The following is an 18,071-nucleotide window of genomic DNA, read 5'->3' as shown; positions in this document are numbered from 1 at the left end:
GGGAGAGAGATGGAAAGAAGGAAGACAGTTCGGGATAAGGAGCAATAGAAGGAGAGAAAGTGTAGTAGAAGAGAGGGAGGGAAAGAGGGAGCAAAAGAGAGAGAGTTGAATTGTGAGAAAGAAAAGGGAGAGAGATGGAAAGAAGGAAGAGAATAAGAGCAAGAGAGGTAGAGAATGTGTGGGAGAAAAGAGAGAGGGAAAGAGGGAGTGAGAGTTGGATTGTGAGAGAGAAAAAGAGGGGGAGGGATGGAAAGAAGGAAGAGAGTGTGGGATAAAGAGCAAGAGCGAGAGAGCGCCTGACCTCTCTGTCGGGATGTAGCTGGCGTCCTTCCGCGGCGTCCTTGACGTGATATTTGAGCGCGCCGTCCTTGGCCTTCACTTCCTGCCTTTCTCCAGCAAGAATTCTCTTCACGGCCTCCTTACTGGACATCTGAGCAACAAGTGAAGACATCTCAACATCGGCAGGAACCACGAAGGTCTCACATTGGACATTTTCGGGACATGAAGACTAGAAGCGCCAGCGGAGAGCAACCTTGGCGAGGCAGCACTTGGCAATCGCTTGCAGGAGCTCGTTGGTCTTCTCGGGTTCATGACCGGCGACGATATGCGCCGGTCGGACCGCAAGGGGCTCACCAGTAACCAGTGACACGACGTCGATTGCTTTCTGAAGGAACGCCATCTTCATGTCTTTGTCCTACAAGTGTCAAAACGCTCGTTTAACATCCGCCAAGAAGTTTTGTTGATTTTTCTCCAACTTACCTTTATACACTCTGACTTCAATTCATTCTCTTTGTACAAGCCTTTCATAAAGCCAGTGGTTCTGATGATCTGGTGAAGTTGGAGGGAAAGTATCAAAATGGTGCCATACATTGCTGATCATCATGGAAAGAGTTGTATTTGACTTTTCAACAACTTTATGAATAAAACGCTGCCATTTTGCTGTTGGGGAAAAATCATGGCTGCCATTACAAGATAGTGGCCAAACATTTGTCATTCAGAAATGGCCTATTGTGAACAAACGGTTTCAATGTCTGCACTCCTTCCAGTCTTATACAAAGTAGCAGCGCCACCTATTGGTTGTTTCGTGTTTAAACACCATACTGTGCTGCAGTTAGTAAAGAAAACAAAGTAAATACGTTTTCCAACAGGAATTATTAAGCACAAACACGGAAGGCCTTTATAGTTTGCGATGATATCATAAACAAATGTACATTTGACTTCTATTTTGGCTGCCTGTTAGTTTCCTAATGGCTTTCAACATTACTTACGCTGCATTTAGGTCTCACCTCAGTAAAGATGTCGTGCAGGTATCGAAATGGCGGTTTGCTGAGCAGTTTTTCAGTGAGAGCCGGTTTCTTTATCACTTTGCCCAACGTGCATTGCGTCTTTTTGATAATTAGAACGTTCACGGCCGCCATTTCGCTCTTTTGTGTGTGTCTTTTTTGGGGTCACTTTAGCAATGCACAAACTGCCGAAGAGCCAGTGAAAAGAATTATTTCGACTTGTTTTCGTCACGTTGCTGTCTTGGTGACGTCACACTGCACACGGCGAATACGTCATAATCCACATTGGATAATGCCAATTTGTCCATGTATAACATATCATTTTTCATTAGGGGGGAAAAGTAATTAATGTAATCATTAATCACTTATGGGCTCAATTGCCCGAACACGGCCTCGTGGAAGTCAGGTGAATATGCTTAAAATAACTGCAATGTATATACACGTACTACATTTATTTATTATTACCTACGTTTTATATTATTTGTTTCCAATTTGAATTTATGTTTTCACCTTTTTAAACAAATTATTTATTTCGTATGTAGTATATTTGAAAATAATGTATTATCATATATTATTACGAAATGAAACCACAAAAGCGAATGACCGTTACTGTATTGCATTTGCCATTGGTAGCGGCAGGTGGCAGTGTGGGCAGCCTTTGAAGATCCAAACTACTGAAAAGTTAGTTAGAAGAAGAAAAGGAACGCGTACGCTTCTTCCTCCCAAATACGCAAGCGCGAATTTTTAGCCTGCTTGGTATTAAACAGAAGCGACCCGGTTTGATTTCTGTCTGCGCTACTTTTATTTTCCTTTTTTTTCTCTCCTTAAAAAACTGCTGAAATGAATGCGGCAGTTGTTAAAAAGACACAAGACGCGCTCGGAAAGGTGATCAAGAAACCACCGCTGACTGAAAAACTGCTCAGCAAACCACCGTTTCGATACCTGCACGACGTCTTCAGTGAGGTGAGACGGTTGCTGTCATGATCATTTGCGAAATGTGGCATTTGTGCTCAATTGATTTGCATATCTGATCATGGCGAGCTTAAACCAAACTGAGCTCGTCTGCTCGCGAGCTTAGCGAAAAGTATTAGCTCGCTAGCAGTACCGCTTAGCCATTTTAATTCGCTAGCAATGGCGAAACTACACGTCAAGATGCAGCATTTTATTGTTGGGAAAATCTCCGTGGGATGAGTCGATACTTCTGCGGCAAACAAAGCGACAATTAGTCCGAGTATTTGGGCGTTGGGTTTTGTCGCCCTGTTGCCATTGACACAACGCAAACAGCGCTGTCGTCAAGCGTTACTAGATGCGCTTCCGTGTCGATCTCTGCCAAATGCTTGAAAATTCTGCATCAAGAGGATGGAAGGGTGGCGGTCGTCCAAAATGTCATCTTTACTGTTTATTAGAAACGCCTTTGCCATATAGTTCACCGGCAAACCATCGGCAATAGAAAAATAAAGTGGATAATTGGCCGAGACCAGCAACTGCCTGCGCGCGCAATTTTGCCGTGAATCGGGCGAGAACGACAGGTACAAATTCTGCGCCATTGAATGTGTACCAGCTCGTGGCATAGTCACGACTAAATGTCCACTGCCATAAAAGAAGCAAAAACATACAAAAAAAACACGCTTGGAAACTTTGCCCCCCCCCCAGCAAGTTGTGTTTTCGTTTGTTTTTTTTAAATGGAAGTACTTGTTTGGAAATAATGTGAAAATAAGTGCTTCCTCCTCGGGAAAAACTTTTGTCAAAGCAGTTAGAAACAATCTAGGTGTAATCAATTAAAATGTAAAGCAACCAAAACTATTTGTAGTTTGGAAGCACATACGCTGCATCAAACTTTTTCAAAATTCCATCAATCCATGTTCAGAATGCTAAGTTGCTGGAGTGTATCGCGAAAGGTGGACTACACCTTGAACTGGTTGCAACTCCTTTACAGACTGCCTACCTGAAGTCAGGCCAATTTGCCACCATACCATTAGTGACGTATATCAGCACAGCTGGCATCCCTCAAGGCTCTATTTTGGGACTTATTTTGTTTTATAAATGACCTGCCACAACTATGTACAGATGTCAACATGCAAATGTGCACTGATGATACTGTTATTTTCACCAATGCAAAAAAGTAATGCACGAACTGCAGCCAAACTGGCCACTGCAACATGCAAGGCTGATTCATGGATGGATGTTTGAGACTTTAATACAAGCAAAATAGTATCTCCTCAATTTTGACTGACTTGTGTTGTTAAAACAGTCAAAACTGTTTTTTTTTTTTTGTTTTTTTTTAATGGTGTTCACTTTTGCGTTCCTTGTCTTGGACTTTGAGAGTGTACCTAGTCAATTCATGTAGAACAGAGCTATTGGTGTTAGCACGCATATCTCCAGTTTCCAAATGTGGACCAGCAGATGCAAAGATTTCCCAGGATGTAATGGCACGTAAGAACGGTGTCAAGTTAAGTACAGTAATTGAAGTTTCCAGTCCTAAATGGAGACACCAACACTCTTCTTCAGGTAGTTGGTGTGTTGTTGGTGTGTTGTATTTCACCTTGCGTGCATGCATATTTGATGAAGCACAATGTGTCAGCCTTTGCAGGTCTTTGAAATGAGTCATATTAAGCCATTTAAAGGGTTCCCAGGTGACTTAATTAGGCCTGACCAATATGTTATTTTTTGGCTAAAATTCAGATTCAATTAATCAGACGATTTATTAAAAAAAATGTGTGATGATTAAAATAACGGTTTTATGGTTTCTTAATGCTTACAAAAAAAAAAGTGAATTGCAGGCATTAAATGTGACTGTTTTTAAGAGTACTTTGGCCTACTGTATTTCTTTAACTACAACAAAGGAAAATGGGCAAAAAAAATTGCTGATTTTGTTTATTTTTGGGGGAGGTTGAATTTCATTATCCACACCGATTTCTATTTTATAAAAGAGCTAATTTTGCACGTTTGATCGGCTGCGACGTAGTCTTAATAAAAGTTCTCTGTCAAAATACTCCAATGGTGACTGCGACTCAAGGCTGCTTTTTATCTATTCTCTTCACTTTCAGATCATCAGAACAACTGGTTTCATGAAAGGACTGTACAAAGACAGTGAATTGAAGTCGGATAACGTAAAGGTAAGGTTGCCTTCCTTACTTTGTGTATCCCCAAACTTCCATTTTTTCTCTCTCACAAAATTCTGTTCTTTGAGTCCCGTTGCTGATGGTCGGTCACATATTCCATAAAGTGTCACTCGGATTTTGTTTGTGGGCAAGCAAGCTTGAAGCCTTCTGGCTGAACATTTGACTCACTAGTAGATAAAGTGATCCACTGAACAAAGGCGATTCTCGCGTTGCATGCAAACGGTGTCTCTTCAGAGTTTATGTGTTGACGCAGTTGGCCGAGTCGGCCGATGTTACACGCAGTTGAAACTCAATATCTTGACCTTGACTCACTCAACAGCAAACTTGAAGCAGTTGACCTCACTCTACCTCTCACTCTTGTTGACCACTGATTTGGTGTTTCATTTTCATGTCTTCTAGGACAAAGAGACAAAGATAGCCTTCCTTCAGAAAGCCATCGATGTCGTGATCCTCGTCAGCGGGGAGCCCCTTGCCGCAAAGCCGGCACGGATCGTGGCTGGCCACGAGCCCGAGAAAACCAATGAGCTGCTGCAGGCTATTGCCAAGTGCTGCCTCAATAAGGTTTGTTCATTCAAATGATCAGGGATGTGATTTTTCCGCTAATTCGCGGAATTCCGCTTTTTTATCCCCCCCCCAAAAAAAGATTTTTTTTAATTTTTTTTTGTAGTTCATTGTGTATGCACATGACTCCGACAGATAACATCTTCTGCTATAACAAAGACATTTGTGGTATGCTCTAATATGAGTTACTTTTCATTTGGTCATGATACAATTATTTGTTCATGAAATTTGAACCCCTCAACATTATTTATGTGTTAACTTAGTAATCACATTAGTTAGATATGATGATATTCTCAGTGATAGTTTTTAAAAGCAAAGGCAGTCCAATGTTTTTGAATGTGACTGATTTTGAGTTGACTAAAACTGCCATTTTATATGGGATAGTTCAATATACATTGAAAATGTATGCTGTTGTTTTGTCTATTTCTTTGTCATGTGAGTGCATTGAAAGTACTTAAAAACACAGAAAACCCATGAGCTCCTGGACCTAGCTGGGTGCCAGCGGCCCCCAGACCCCCGGCTAAATTTTCAGATAATTTCACTTTGGTCAAATCACATCCCTGAATGATTCAGCGTGTGAATGTTTTGGACAAAATTGCCTGTGGGGAGAGCGATGAAGTCGTTTAATTGTACCCATGAGTGTGTGGACAAGTAGATGATTTGGCACCCAGGGAATAACGACAGCTAGTTGTTTGTACTTAATGTCTGTAATGGAGACGAGTCCCTGTAGATCAGGTTTTTCTCGTATGGAATTTGAGTCTTGTTTCATATCGAAAGAATGACAAATATTTGATCCAAAGCTATCCAGTGAGGAGGCAGTGAAACGAGTACTTTCCGGAGAGAAGGTAGACTTGAAAACCAAGGCCACGTCCAAGTCCCAAGACAAAGAAAATCGAGGACGTGAGCACCAGCAATCGGAAAGAGAAGTAAAAAAATTAATAAAAATGGACATCTAGTAAATCAAATTGTCATTCGTTCGTTCTTATTAACGTTGTTTTGTACTAATTCAGGAGAAGAAGAGGATCGAGCGCAGTGGCAGCAGAGAAGACAAGGACCCGCACCAGCCCAGAGATCGGGAAAGACGGCGACGAGATGGCGAGCCAGATCAGCGCCACGATCGGGAACGTCCCGGCAAGAACCAGAGCCGTGAACAGGAACACGCCAAGGGCGGGGACCGGGACAAGAGCCGCGAGCCAACGCGAGACAGGGACAAAGACAAAGGGAGAGACAAAGACAAGGAGAAGGACAAAAAAGACCTCGGAAGAGATCAAGACAAGAGTCGAGACCGAGACCGAATGAGAGAAAGAGATTCGCGCAGGGACCCGGAAAGAAGCAAAGACAAACGGCGAGAACGAGACAAAGAGGCAGAAAAGCGCAAGGAGAGCCAAGACAAGAACAGAAGTAAAGACAGAGACAGTAATGACAAGGTACGTCACGGAAACAACGTTTTTTCAAGTGGTATCCATGTTTTTTTGAATATGAAAATAAATGTCTTCGTACCCAGGATAGATTATCGGAAGTACAACAAAAATCCACAGAGGACGAGCCCAGAAAAACAGACAAACCTGAACCAGCTGTAAGTTCTGTCCTTTGCATATATATTTACATTTATATTATATTTAAATTAATATTTATATTTGATGTTGTTAGTAAAATGTTTTCTTTTCATTGCTCCTCGTCATGTTCTTGCAAGGAACCCGAGCCAGCTGATGAGGTATTCAGTCCTGTAGCACAATCATGTTTAGCGATTGTAGGCCCGAGTTGGTGTTTCTATTCGGACCTCGAGCCGATCTGCCGCTGAAGTGATCACAACAATTGCAGCGGCAGATGTAATTGCTGCTGTTCGTTTGGAAACTTTAGCACCATTTGTCTTAACTTGTGCTCTTTGCATGTCCGTCCTGCAGAGGAAGTTGAAAAGCGGGTAACTAAGATGTCACTCAATGAAGTAACACGTTATTTTTAACCCGCCTGTTATGATGAGGGCCAAAATGACCGATCCTGAAATCTTGATTTAAAAAATAATAATAAATTGCTGCTGTGTAATTTAAAAAATGGCATACATATAAAATAAAAAGAGAACAAATCAACAAAATGATTTTTTTATTTATACATACTAGTTTTTCTTTTTACTTCCTGATTTTTTTTAAATACGTGAAATAATAATAATAAGACGTTTTATATTATTTGTTTCCTTACCCTTCTCTCTCTAAAAAATAAATAAATAGGAAACACAAGCGGAGTTCCACATGCTGTAAAGATATTTCTTTGTGTTTTCTGTAGACCTCGTCCCAGTCGGACAGTCCGGCACGAATACCTCGGCCGTCGTCTGCCAAAGGTCAAAGGAGGAAACCTCGGATTGCAGGACAGGGTAAGCCATGTCCCCTCACAAGACACATTTTATTTTGAAAGGACTTACTTTTTTCCAAGTCGGTGTAAGCAATCTTTCTCTCTTTGTCTGTCTACAGATGAATCTGACGGCGATGCTGGTAAGTGCTTCTATTTTAGGAGCAGACTCAAATGCGGTGAGCAGCAATTAAGACAACACTCGTCTTATGGTCAATTAGATACGTTATCGTTTGATCATTAAACATTAGCAAAATATTGGGAAACTAGATTAGGTCCAGTCTCACAAAATGGTTAAAGATGAACGTTGTTAAATCAATCATGTGGTTGTCATGTTAATTTATTTGTGATTCCCCAGCAAGCAATGTCTCAAAAGTCCAACTACAAAAATGTCCCTTCCCCCAAAATCCGAATATGTTCGTCCCCGAAGGAAATGTGTGCATATTGCCAATATTGGTCACGTGGCGAACTAAACAGCACAACATTGACTTTTCACAGATGCGGACCCTCCCAAGGAAGGTGGCGATGCTGCAGGTGCCTCGTTTCCATCGGAAATTAACTCCAGGTCTGTAGCAACAACACTTAATTGGTACTTGGTTGCGATTTTTTTTTTTTTAAACGAGGTACCAAAATGTAGCAGTTGTATTCATTATATATTTTTTTACATTTAAAACAACTCAAAAGTTTTTGCAATTTATTGTATACAACAATCAAAAACTTGACAAATAAATTCTTATATAATAACATTTTGCATGTCTTCTTTTTTGCCCATCTACAAAAGATCTGTCCTTTTTTAAAAAATCAAATGTGAAATCCATTTGTGATTTTGTTACAAATGCGATCGTTCATCGTTGCTCTCCTTGTCGCTGTCACAAAGTTTCATATTTCGGAAATAATCGACGTAATGAATTCATGCTGATTTCGTTGTGCAGCAACAAGCGAACGACGCGGCCCAGCAGCGCTCGTCCGGCTCCGCCTCCAGTCAAGAAACAGGAGAGCTTCACCGAAGGGGTCCCAGCGGAGAGGTGACCCCTCGACATATTCATTCGGGGCTCGTTCATGGACGACAAGACTTGCACGCTGCTGGTGACGTTGCGGCAACAATATGGACTCGCTTGATGTCTCTCGCAGGCTTTCAAGTGCAAAGTCGTCAGTCATCAGAGAAGGGAAGAAGCCGTCTGACGATGAAGATGAGGAAGACGAGCAGTTCCTTGTGGCCGAGGCGGCCCCGGAACCTGCAGATGCTCATGGGAAGGTCGGTCATGATAATAACAATTGATTTAGACAATTTAGTCTTCAATGAGCCTGAAGTCAAAGATTATTGAGCGATGAGATGTAAACAGCCAATCAAAAATGCCGTGTTGTCTCACACTTTCTCCCCACAATCGAAATGGCATTTCCTGGCGCACGTGTTAACACCAGGGTGATTATAGTTTTGGAATTTTCGTTTTAGTTAGTTTTTATTTCCATTTTCATTTTTGTTTTTTAAATTTAGTTAGTTTTAAATTCGTTTTCAGGGTGGTTGTTTGTTAGTTTAAAAAAAAATGCTTAGTTTTAGTTTGAGCATTAGTTTTTTTCTTCTTTTTTTAAAAAGTGTATTACTTGTGCGCAATATTTAATAAACACCATAAAACATTTTAAAAAAGTAACACGTCTTACCTAGCTTTGCATTTCGGCTGAGTTAAATGAAAAAGCAGGCGAGCCGAGCCGAGCCATTAGAGCCAAAAGTCAAGCAGGCAAATTTGCCGCCTCGGAGCGACGTCATCTGAAGATGCTTTTTTATTGGCTGCTGCTGGATGACGTCACTTCTGTGTGACACACTTTCAAACATCCTTATTCCGGTTAATATAGAAATAAACATGTTTAAGATCACATTTAACATCATCAACAACGGCTCATGTATTAAATTAATTACCAAAGACTAAAACGAATTTTTGCTATAATTAAATAATTTTAGTTAGTTTTGTAAACATAAAATGTAGTTTTAGTTAGTTTTTTTATTTTTATTTTTTATTTTTTTTTAAGCATTTTCATTTTATCTTGGACTAAATTGTTTTTTGAATTTTAGTTTCATTTTTTTTTTCATTAAAATAACCTTGGGTAACACTTGAATTAATGTTGTTAACATTAATGTTGTTTTTTTCTGTTCCAGGAATCTGCGCAAGACCTCACCTGTGATGAGGAACATGGTACGCTCATCTTTTCCTCTTTGTGTGTTTCTGTCCATAAAAAAAAAAAAAATTCTCATGAAGGAATGTTGTCTTATGGTGCGTGAACGTTTCCATGAATGCAGGTGGCCTCGTCAAAAAGATCCTTGAGACCAAAAAAGACTACGAACCGTCACCATCCTCCATCAAAACTAAAGAGGTACCATATTCTTACGTTTCCTCTCTTGCCCACTAGAGGGCCCCCTTGAACCCATAAATGTGTGACAGGGGCACCGGTAGGCCTATCAATGACTTCAATCAGACATTTGCGAAATGTCTCCGAATGGTAATTGCGTGGGCCGCTTTGAAATGTGCCGTGCAACCCTGGTTATTATCAGCGAGGAGATGTAAACAAAGTCAGTGCGGAGGTGCAATTAAGCTGCCTTGAAACCACAAAAATGTTCCCCTTCACCCAAGCCGAAGGTCCAATATCCTGACGAGCAAGTGTGGCTTTGCGCAGACCACACACACACAACTGATGCACACATCAAGATGTCTGGAGCGAAAGAAGCTCTGCGCTCGCTCAAGATCTTCACAAATATAAAGACGTGATCAAATATCTTGACAACTCGGCCTCGAGTTTCGTAATCCATGTCGGGGATTTATTCGCCCTTCGCATACGAGTGGACACATTTTCGTGTTGTTTTGACAGTAGCGATGTGTCTTAGCGCTCAAAATAAGACGTCGAGGTGGGTGGTTGCATATATAACTTCAAACTAACTGTTATGCAATAACAGTGTGTGGAAAAGTGTGAAATGTTGAAACGTACACGCCCACCAGAGGTGCGACAAAAAGATTATGGGTCTTGAAACCTCGTCCCACAAAAAGTGTGTAGGTTGAAAGTTCACGTCTTTGGGTGTAGGTGAGAGATTTGTGTGTACGAGAGGTATACGTGCGTGACGGAGGTGTGTGAGGGATTTCGCTAGCCTGAAATTGACCTCTGGGTCTCAGTCAAATAATTGCTAATTCGGGTTGGGCATCATTTGAATTTTCAGGGTCCTAACGATTCTCGATTCGGATTCTTCAAAAAAAAAAAAAAAAAGATGAGGGAGCTAATGAGTTATTTTTGGACAAATCATACATACTTATAAATAAATAATAATAATATTTTATTTTTTAGAGCCTCAAGAAAAAATAATGCAGCAGTTACTTTTAAACGATTGATGGGCTAACCTAGTGTTATTTTTCTTCAGAAAGAAAATACGGGCCGGGCCACGGCTTGGCAGCTGGACGGTTCTCCTTCTTTGGGGCTTCTTCCGCGTAGCTAACTAGCAATCAAAATTTCGCACTGATTAAGCTCATTTGCTCCCAATAACTTATAAATACATTCTATTTTAAATATTACCATGGTCCCACAAACGTATTTATACGTTTTTAATGCTAGAGCCTACAGAGGGCTTTGATGCAGCCTCTGACCTGAAGAGAATGCTTGAAGCAATGGTAGTTATTACAAAAACGGCCAGCAGGTGGCAGCAGAGTATGAGAGCAACCGGTCCATGTTGCAAAAAGCTCTTTTCCACAGTGTTTTCAACAGAGACTCTAATCTTTCTTTGGGTAGGTTCCATGTTTTTATAGCAATAGAACACAACATTCTGTGGGCCTTGCAAAATCAGTCGAAATCCTGTAAAGCAGCCAGGAGTGAAGGGGCTTGCTTCAGTGAAAATGGCTGCCAGTGAATGAGTTAAAAGGAGAACCGGAATGCTTGTCCCGGTTCTACTCGATGAATGGTTCCTGTTGCCCAACCTGATCGCTAATCCGTTTTTTGGCATCTCGTCTGTCAGTTGGCTGATTTATCAGAAAAAACGGAAGCTAATCTTTCAGACTGATAATCTCATATTCGCGCTGGTCCAGATTGTGGAGTAGCATAGCGGCTAAACTAGGGTGACCAAAGAGGTGAAGTACACTGTGTAATTGCGACTGGTACCACAATTTCAAGGCAAGTGTCCTCTTAGTGAAAAGTTTTGTTTCTGTCAGTCTAGTTGTTAGTCATGCTGGTGTTAAAAAAAAAAAAAAAAGAAGAAAAAAAAGTATATTTCTGCATGATTGTCTGGACTAACGCCGCCGTCAGCATTATTTCATTGTTGTTGTACACGTGCGAGTTTTGTCTGCGTTTGGTCATGTTCTGTGGGTGGTCCTCTCCACTGAAGCGCACTTTCCCCTCGTCCCCGTCTAGCCCACCCCTAACACCGATGGCTCGACTGTTTTGGTCTGTCGTTCATGTAGAGAGGACCTCGACCACCGTCTCTGACATCATCCGTCATAAAACACGCCACCAACGAGCATCAAGTCCATTTGAGATGAAATAAATTCCAACCAGCCCATTTTTTTTTCGTACCCGAAATAGAAAAGGCCTTTTGTTAAATGTGAAATAACCTTGTAGGGTTTCTACTAATTGTCCGAATTCAAGCTTCTCAAAACACACATCGCAGACGATCCTGTGCGGTTTCCAAAGATAGTTGCGGAGCAGGTATGTGCGCACGTCGGTTCCATTTTGGGTCGGCTGCGTAAAGAACTGAAATGACTTCCTTCCTGACATGAAAGTGCAGCCGGGTCAGCTGGATGGAGTCATTTTTCCTCGCGTAATCACCGCCTGAAAAACGTAAATATTGAACTTGCTCATTCCATGTTGTAAGTCAGGTTTGAAATTTCAGCTGCCACGATTCACGAAACGGGACTCAGCGACTGCTCGGCAGACTTCGCAACAGAAACGCTGACGTTTGTGTCTTTCATTAAAATGCAGTCGGCGCTTGACAGGATCGTACCTTTGGCGCTAATTTAATTACGCCGGCGCAATTAAGTCACAAGACGTATGGAGGCCTTGGCCGAGCCTTGACCCCGTTGGCAGCATTGTGTATTTATTCAACATACTTCTCCTTTTTATTTACACAGAATTTGCCCCTCGCAGCAGCTGCGTTTTCATAAGAATTTTGTGTACTCGCTCCCCCCCGCGTTCAAATTTGGCTTGATGAAGGTTTGTAACATATAAATAAACGGCGTGGCACACAAATGGGAGGCTGTTGAGTGAGCGAGCGGAGAGCGGCCGGAATACTTGGCAAGAAAATAAATATTCTGCTCTGCAGCGCCTCGTAAACATGGAGGGGCTGACCTTTTTCTATTGGTGGAACACAAAAGGAAATAGAGTTGAATTAATCATCTTATTTCTTTTTGACGCTAAAGACGGGATTTGGTCACATGCTCGTTGCCAGTTTTGTTTTTGTCCTTTTGCCGTTCATGGTGGAGGGGAAAAGCTAGTTGTAAAAATTTGTGGTGGTTCTGAACGGATTTTGATGTCATAGCCGAGCGTACGGCACATCAGGAAAAGTTACTAGTTGCGACACTTACTTGGATTTGCCATGTGACAAGTTGACATCTGATTTCAAAAGTGTAGTTGATTTGTGTGCCAAAACACTTGAAATGAAGGCCAGACATGCCAACAGCAATCCACTTTTCCCTGTCCATGTAGTGTGAGACATTTTAAAATATTGTCCTGTGAAATGGGGAAAATTAGACTACATGTGTCCAAACTATGGCCCGGGGGCCTTTTGTGGACAGCTGTCCATTATTTTAGCACCATTAAAAGCCCCCAACACTATTAAGAAAGAAAACGTTTGGGGTCGTGACACCACTGGCATTAATGATGATGATGATAATAAAAATAAACAAATTAAAAATAAATGCTAATACTGTAACAATTAAATGATAATATAATAATGATACAGTAAATCATATGAAAATAAAATACAATTTTTTTTTAAATTTTATTAAATAGTGTGAGGGTGGCAGATCTAGTCTATTGTAATACCGGGTCGTGACTTGTGAGCCGCCCCAAAATCCTAAAAAAAAAAATCCAAATTATTATCCTTATCACTTTCAACAGAAAGCTGTCACATTGCAGTTTTTCAAAAAATTATAATATACTATCACTATTGGGTCAATTAAAAAAAATAAAACAAATCAATACAACTACTCCGTCTCCACATGTTATTTTTATGCAATATTATTAAAGGGAAGGAAAGCCAAGCCAACAAAATGGTTATTCCAATAATATATAGTATGCCGCCCTACTAATGTCAACGGAATCCCATTTGGCCAATCTGACGTGTTGTGAATAGATTGACACCAAAACTAAACACTTTTCAAGCTTGAACTGTCTGATAAAGTGTTGTCAAACTCCGCCTCTTCCCTCACTCTGCTGTGCAGCATTATGTCCCCTCAAGATTGGAAGTCTGGATATATATATATATATATTTAAACAATATCAAATGAAGAATTTCAAAAGTAGACACTCCTGATGTCGACCCTGAGTGACCTTTTTGTGAAGTTGATGCTTTCACACTGTGCGGCTGGCAAAAGAAGTCAGCGCGCGGTCGCAAATGAAAAGAAATGAAGACCTGAGTATCGTCTGCGCTACGCAGACCAAACCAAAAGCCTGGCCCAACCACAATGTTTGCGTAGCTGCAGGGTTCTCATCACCCGGTCCAAAGCCACCCACCTCGATGGCGGACCGCGGGGGTGAGGCTTTTCCACCCCCGCACTCAACCTCCCTTTAAAAAAAAAAAAAAACCATATATCACAATCTTGATGTCCGTTCTGCAAGCTCGGCAGCTCAATAAAGCAAACATGAGCAGCTCGCCCTCTTCCTGAGTGGGCGGGGCTTTTTTTTTTTTCATTTTCATTTTCATTTTCTGCAATTGAAGAAACGCCCTTTAGCCGTCGGTCCCGAGCACAATGTCCGCTGGCAGGTCATGGCGGCAGGTGTCGGCGCCGCCACGAACCCGAGCCACAAGTCCAACTTGAAAGGAGGAGCAAGTGTGGCAGTTGTTACTCAATGCTGCTGTAGTCAAATAAGCCCGCAGCCACAGCTAGTTACCAAACCAAACAAGAACTACGAGCGCAGGTGTGTGTGTGTGTGCGTGTGTGTGCGCAAATGAGTGTTTATGTCTGCATGGACGTGTGTGTCTGGCTTCTCATGACACACACGCACACTTTGGACAGTGTGAAGGCTTTCGGACGGGCCCAGCTGAGCAAACATCCTCACGTGTGCTGCGTGTTTAGCGAGGTGCCTCGACTTTTTGTCATCAGTGTAAAACCTTCACCTCGCACCATCAATCAATCCGGTTCAAAAGTGGAAGTCAACCAGAAACCTTTCGTGACAATAATATGTTGTATGTGACCTCACTAGTCTTAACATCATATTATATTTGTGGAATATGAGTGATGAAGCAAAATCCAGCCTTTTTTTTAAGCCATCTCAGCCATTTTTCTACTTGCTATCGACTGAAGATGACATCACAGTTGCTCGGCTCAGGCAACGACCAATCACAGCTCACCTGTTTTCTGAAGCTGAGCTGTGATTGTTTGTCACCTGAGACCTGAGCAACATTGATGTCATCTTCCGTCAACAAATGGCCGCCCCCTGAGATGGATTTTGCTACTTTACTTATATTCCACTAACACAATATTAACCAGAATGCCATATTTAGACCAGTGGGGCTGCATAAAACATATTATTGTCAAAAATTAAATAAAACTGGGTTCCCCTTTAAATGTTATTGACTTAGAGGACACATAGTTGTTGTTGGGTTCCTCGCATCTCCAAAATGGTTTCAAGCTTGGGTGCGTATCTTGTATCGCCCCCTAGTCTCTGGGACCGTGCATTACATCAGCAGAGCTGCCGCTTTGATATGACGTCGGCTAGCCCCGCCTCCTCGCCATGTGATTCTCGAACATTTTAATCCTGTGTTGAAGGAAAGCCGGTGGGGTGAAAAGAAGATGGAATCTCCGGAAGAGGTCATTTATTGTCCTCCATTAGTGGCATTGATCCAAATGACCAAAAAAAAAGTCTGGCGCTGCAGCTTTAAAGAAGCTTAAAAAAAAAGTCTTGAGTTACCAAACAGACGTTTCTTTCTGACGCAGATGATGATTAGCCGATGTGTGAAAAATGTCGCCGCATATGCTTGATGTGTTATTTTTTTCGGTCTTGCGTACCTGCAACCTCTGAAGTACCCGGCAGGCATCGGGACTCGCCATCCGCATCAAAGTGCGCTTACGCCAACCCAAAGAGTCTTTAATATCTCACTCAAGCAAACGACTGGTTACATCATCTTCCCAAACTCTTTTTCACGGGTCACAAAGCCACAAATAATGTTCAGATCAAGCCGCGCAAATGACACCTTTTCCATTTTTTTCCCGTGTGCTGAAGCTGGTGTCCGAGGAGGCCCGGAAGAAGGAGCAGGATTTGGTGACGCGGGAGGTGGAGCGCCTGCGCACGTCCATCCAGTCGGTGTGTCAGAGCGCGCTGCCGTTGGGGAAGATCATGGACTACGTGCAGGAGGACATCGACGCCATGCAAGCCGAGCTGCAGAGCTGGCGGAGGGAAAACAAGGAGCACGCGCAGGCTTTGCTGCAGGAGCAGAAGTGAGTATGCGCGCCGATTGAGGCCAAAGGTCGTTTGTGGATGGATGCGAATGTGTGAAGTTGTTTTTCTCATGATGAAATGTCACTGAATTGTTTTTTTGTGTTGATGCTCGTGCAGAGCCACGGACTGGGCATTAGAACCTCTTAAGGCGGAACTTTACGAACTCGACCAAATGATCAAGGATTACCAGGACAAAATTTGTGCGATGAGGTCCAACATTCTGAGAAATGAAGAAAAGATTCAAAAGAAGTTGACTGGTATCATCTCCTCTTCCACTTGAAGTGGGAAATCTTAAAGCGTCTTAAAAAAAATAAAAATAATCCCATTGTGGTTGGGAGGTTAAGCTCCATGTTCTTGTTAATAGTCTCAACTAGTTCAGTGCAATATTTAGCATTTTGTCAAAAGTTGAGCGAAAAAAAGTTTGTCTATTTCACACTGGACAAGCTGTTCTGTATACGCAGACATCTGTTGTAGTACCATAACTGACCTGTGAGAGGCAGCATGGCGCCACAGGGCTTTCATGCTGCCAGAAAATAAAAAGTGGAAAAAAATTGCAGCTAGGCTAACAGTTAGCTCATCTAGCAACAACGTTTTTGAACTCTTCTCTTTGTCTTTACCACAATGTGGCACCCTACCCTTGACATTTGAACCACCAGAGTGCGCTAACAAAAGTGTGGAGTCAAACACACACGCGTTGTATTGGTTGAAATTCTTCTATTTTTAGGAGTAACTGTTGGTACAGTAACTGTTAGCACTAGCATGATCAGCGCTAACATGTCTGTGGTATTTGTACACACTTTGCCAAACTCTAAAAAATAAAATATTTAAATAAAGATTGCAGAAAACTAAATGTGGCTGCTAACTTCTAAACATGATCATTATAGTAATGATGCTTACATTTTATTATTTACGTCCAGTAGAGACTCTAACATTAGTCGTCAAAATTACGAAATATGAAGATTGGCAAATATTGTCATATTTTATTCTCGTTCACGTTGCCTCTTCTATTGCAGTGCCTTTGAGTGATAAATCTGTAATTATCTTTGGTTTTGAAAGTTTGATTTACTGCATGCGCGTATCATCAGAAGGCAAGCGTAATCAGAGATGAGCAATATTAAGAAAAAATGTTTAGAAAAAGTCGATTTTTGCCATTCATGCAACCTTTCTGAATGTCTACACTTGGATTTTGGTAGCAAATGAAAAACTCTTTGACTCTTGGATGTCGAATCTTTCTCTTGTGCACATCCAAGTAGCTTAGCTGGCAGGGAAGATGTTAAGCGAAATGTCGTCTCCATAAATATTCATGTCAAAAGCTGTCACACATATCGATTACATCTAATGTTAATTTTAGCAGCCATTTTTTACATTTAGTCTGAGTTTTAGTCCCGTTTCAAACATGCTTCTTTGTTTTTATAATAGTTATTCAACCTCATCACTAATGACATCTTCTCTTCCAAACGTCATCCTTTCCTCAGCAATATTTACCATCGCCTTCACGTCGCGTTCATTTGCGGGTCCACTTTTCAGGCACAGCTGCACTTTGATGTGTAAATAGTGAACGTAGCATTTTGAAAAACATGTTCATTTGATTTTAATTAACAGTGTTTGAGTCTTTTAACGCATGAGTAAAATGTGTTTTGAGGGGAAGGTTGGGCACCGTCGTGGTGGATTCATTGAAAAGATGGCTTACTACCCCCCCACACACCACCCTTTTGTTTTCAAACGTGTTCTAAATGATCTCATGTCTCACATCTGAGTAATGAGAATGTTCACTGAGGTAAATACAAATCCACTCATCTTTGTGATGCTGCTGGTTTCACATTTAATGAATGACAAATTGTGTCAATGCTAAAATATTGGTGGGTTTATGTACAAGTCTTCGTTTTCACTGCACATGCTTGGCAGAGTTTATCCCGAGTACGCCAGCTTCCTCTCATATTCCAATTTCCAAAAGATGAATACATTTGCAAGTTGTTGTTCTCACTTTTGTTAGATCCTAAGTTCTATGTACATACAGTATATAAGCGTATTGTGAACTATTTACACTGTATATTATGTACATGTGGAGATTGTATTATAGCTCATATAATTTTATGTTTTTTTGTAGTGAAACCCAATAATAAATGGCTCCAATCAA

The 18,071-nt window shown here is 41.4% G+C and overlaps 2 protein-coding genes across 3 annotated transcripts in view; one reads left to right on the top strand and one right to left on the bottom strand.

The window, feature by feature from the left end:
* The window catches only part of LOC144060303 (TRAF3-interacting protein 1-like), an 8,977-nt gene extending 6,817 nt beyond the window's left edge, over positions 1-2,160 (bottom strand). Inside the window, exons 1-4 of the mRNA XM_077579705.1 lie at positions 1,287-2,160; positions 760-828; positions 533-694; positions 302-430 (exon numbers count right to left, since the gene is read on the bottom strand). Coding sequence (XP_077435831.1) covers positions 302-430; positions 533-694; positions 760-828; positions 1,287-1,418 — 492 coding nt within the window. The 5' untranslated portion in view covers positions 1,419-2,160. The remainder of the gene's footprint in view (positions 1-301; positions 431-532; positions 695-759; positions 829-1,286) is intronic.
* On the top strand, positions 1,908-18,071 carry traf3ip1 (TNF receptor-associated factor 3 interacting protein 1). Of its 2 annotated transcripts, XM_077579703.1 has the most exons (16): positions 1,908-2,246; positions 4,331-4,399; positions 4,805-4,966; positions 5,767-5,892; positions 5,977-6,393; positions 6,471-6,542; positions 6,660-6,680; positions 7,247-7,334; positions 7,432-7,452; positions 7,808-7,874; positions 8,242-8,334; positions 8,441-8,564; positions 9,462-9,498; positions 9,603-9,676; positions 15,719-15,933; positions 16,052-18,071. In XM_077579703.1, exons 1-16 carry the CDS (start codon positions 2,124-2,126, stop codon positions 16,212-16,214), a joined length of 1,872 nt encoding a protein of 623 aa, XP_077435829.1. In that variant the 5' UTR covers positions 1,908-2,123; the 3' UTR covers positions 16,215-18,071. The 2 variants fall into 2 exon arrangements, with proteins under 2 accessions (XP_077435829.1, XP_077435830.1); XM_077579704.1 differs by lacking the exon at positions 6,660-6,680 and having other exon boundaries at positions 1,909-2,246.

This window comes from Vanacampus margaritifer, chromosome 11 (genome assembly GCF_051991255.1).
Source record: "Vanacampus margaritifer isolate UIUO_Vmar chromosome 11, RoL_Vmar_1.0, whole genome shotgun sequence".
Taxonomy (NCBI): domain Eukaryota; kingdom Metazoa; phylum Chordata; class Actinopteri; order Syngnathiformes; family Syngnathidae; genus Vanacampus; species Vanacampus margaritifer.
Note: the sequence above shows the minus strand (reverse complement) of the source record. Positions and strands in the feature narration are given on the sequence as shown.

Bases quoted from the DNA above. Each gene is read 5' to 3' on its own strand.
- traf3ip1 (XM_077579703.1), top strand. From the start codon at position 2,124: ATGAATGCGGCAGTTGTTAAAAAGACACAAGACGCGCTCGGAAAGGTG. The intron at 7,335-7,431 runs GTAAGCCATGTC...GTCTGTCTACAG, and splicing joins ACCTCGGATTGCAGGACAGG to ATGAATCTGACGGCGATGCT. The intron at 9,499-9,602 runs GTACGCTCATCT...CCATGAATGCAG, and splicing joins CACCTGTGATGAGGAACATG to GTGGCCTCGTCAAAAAGATC.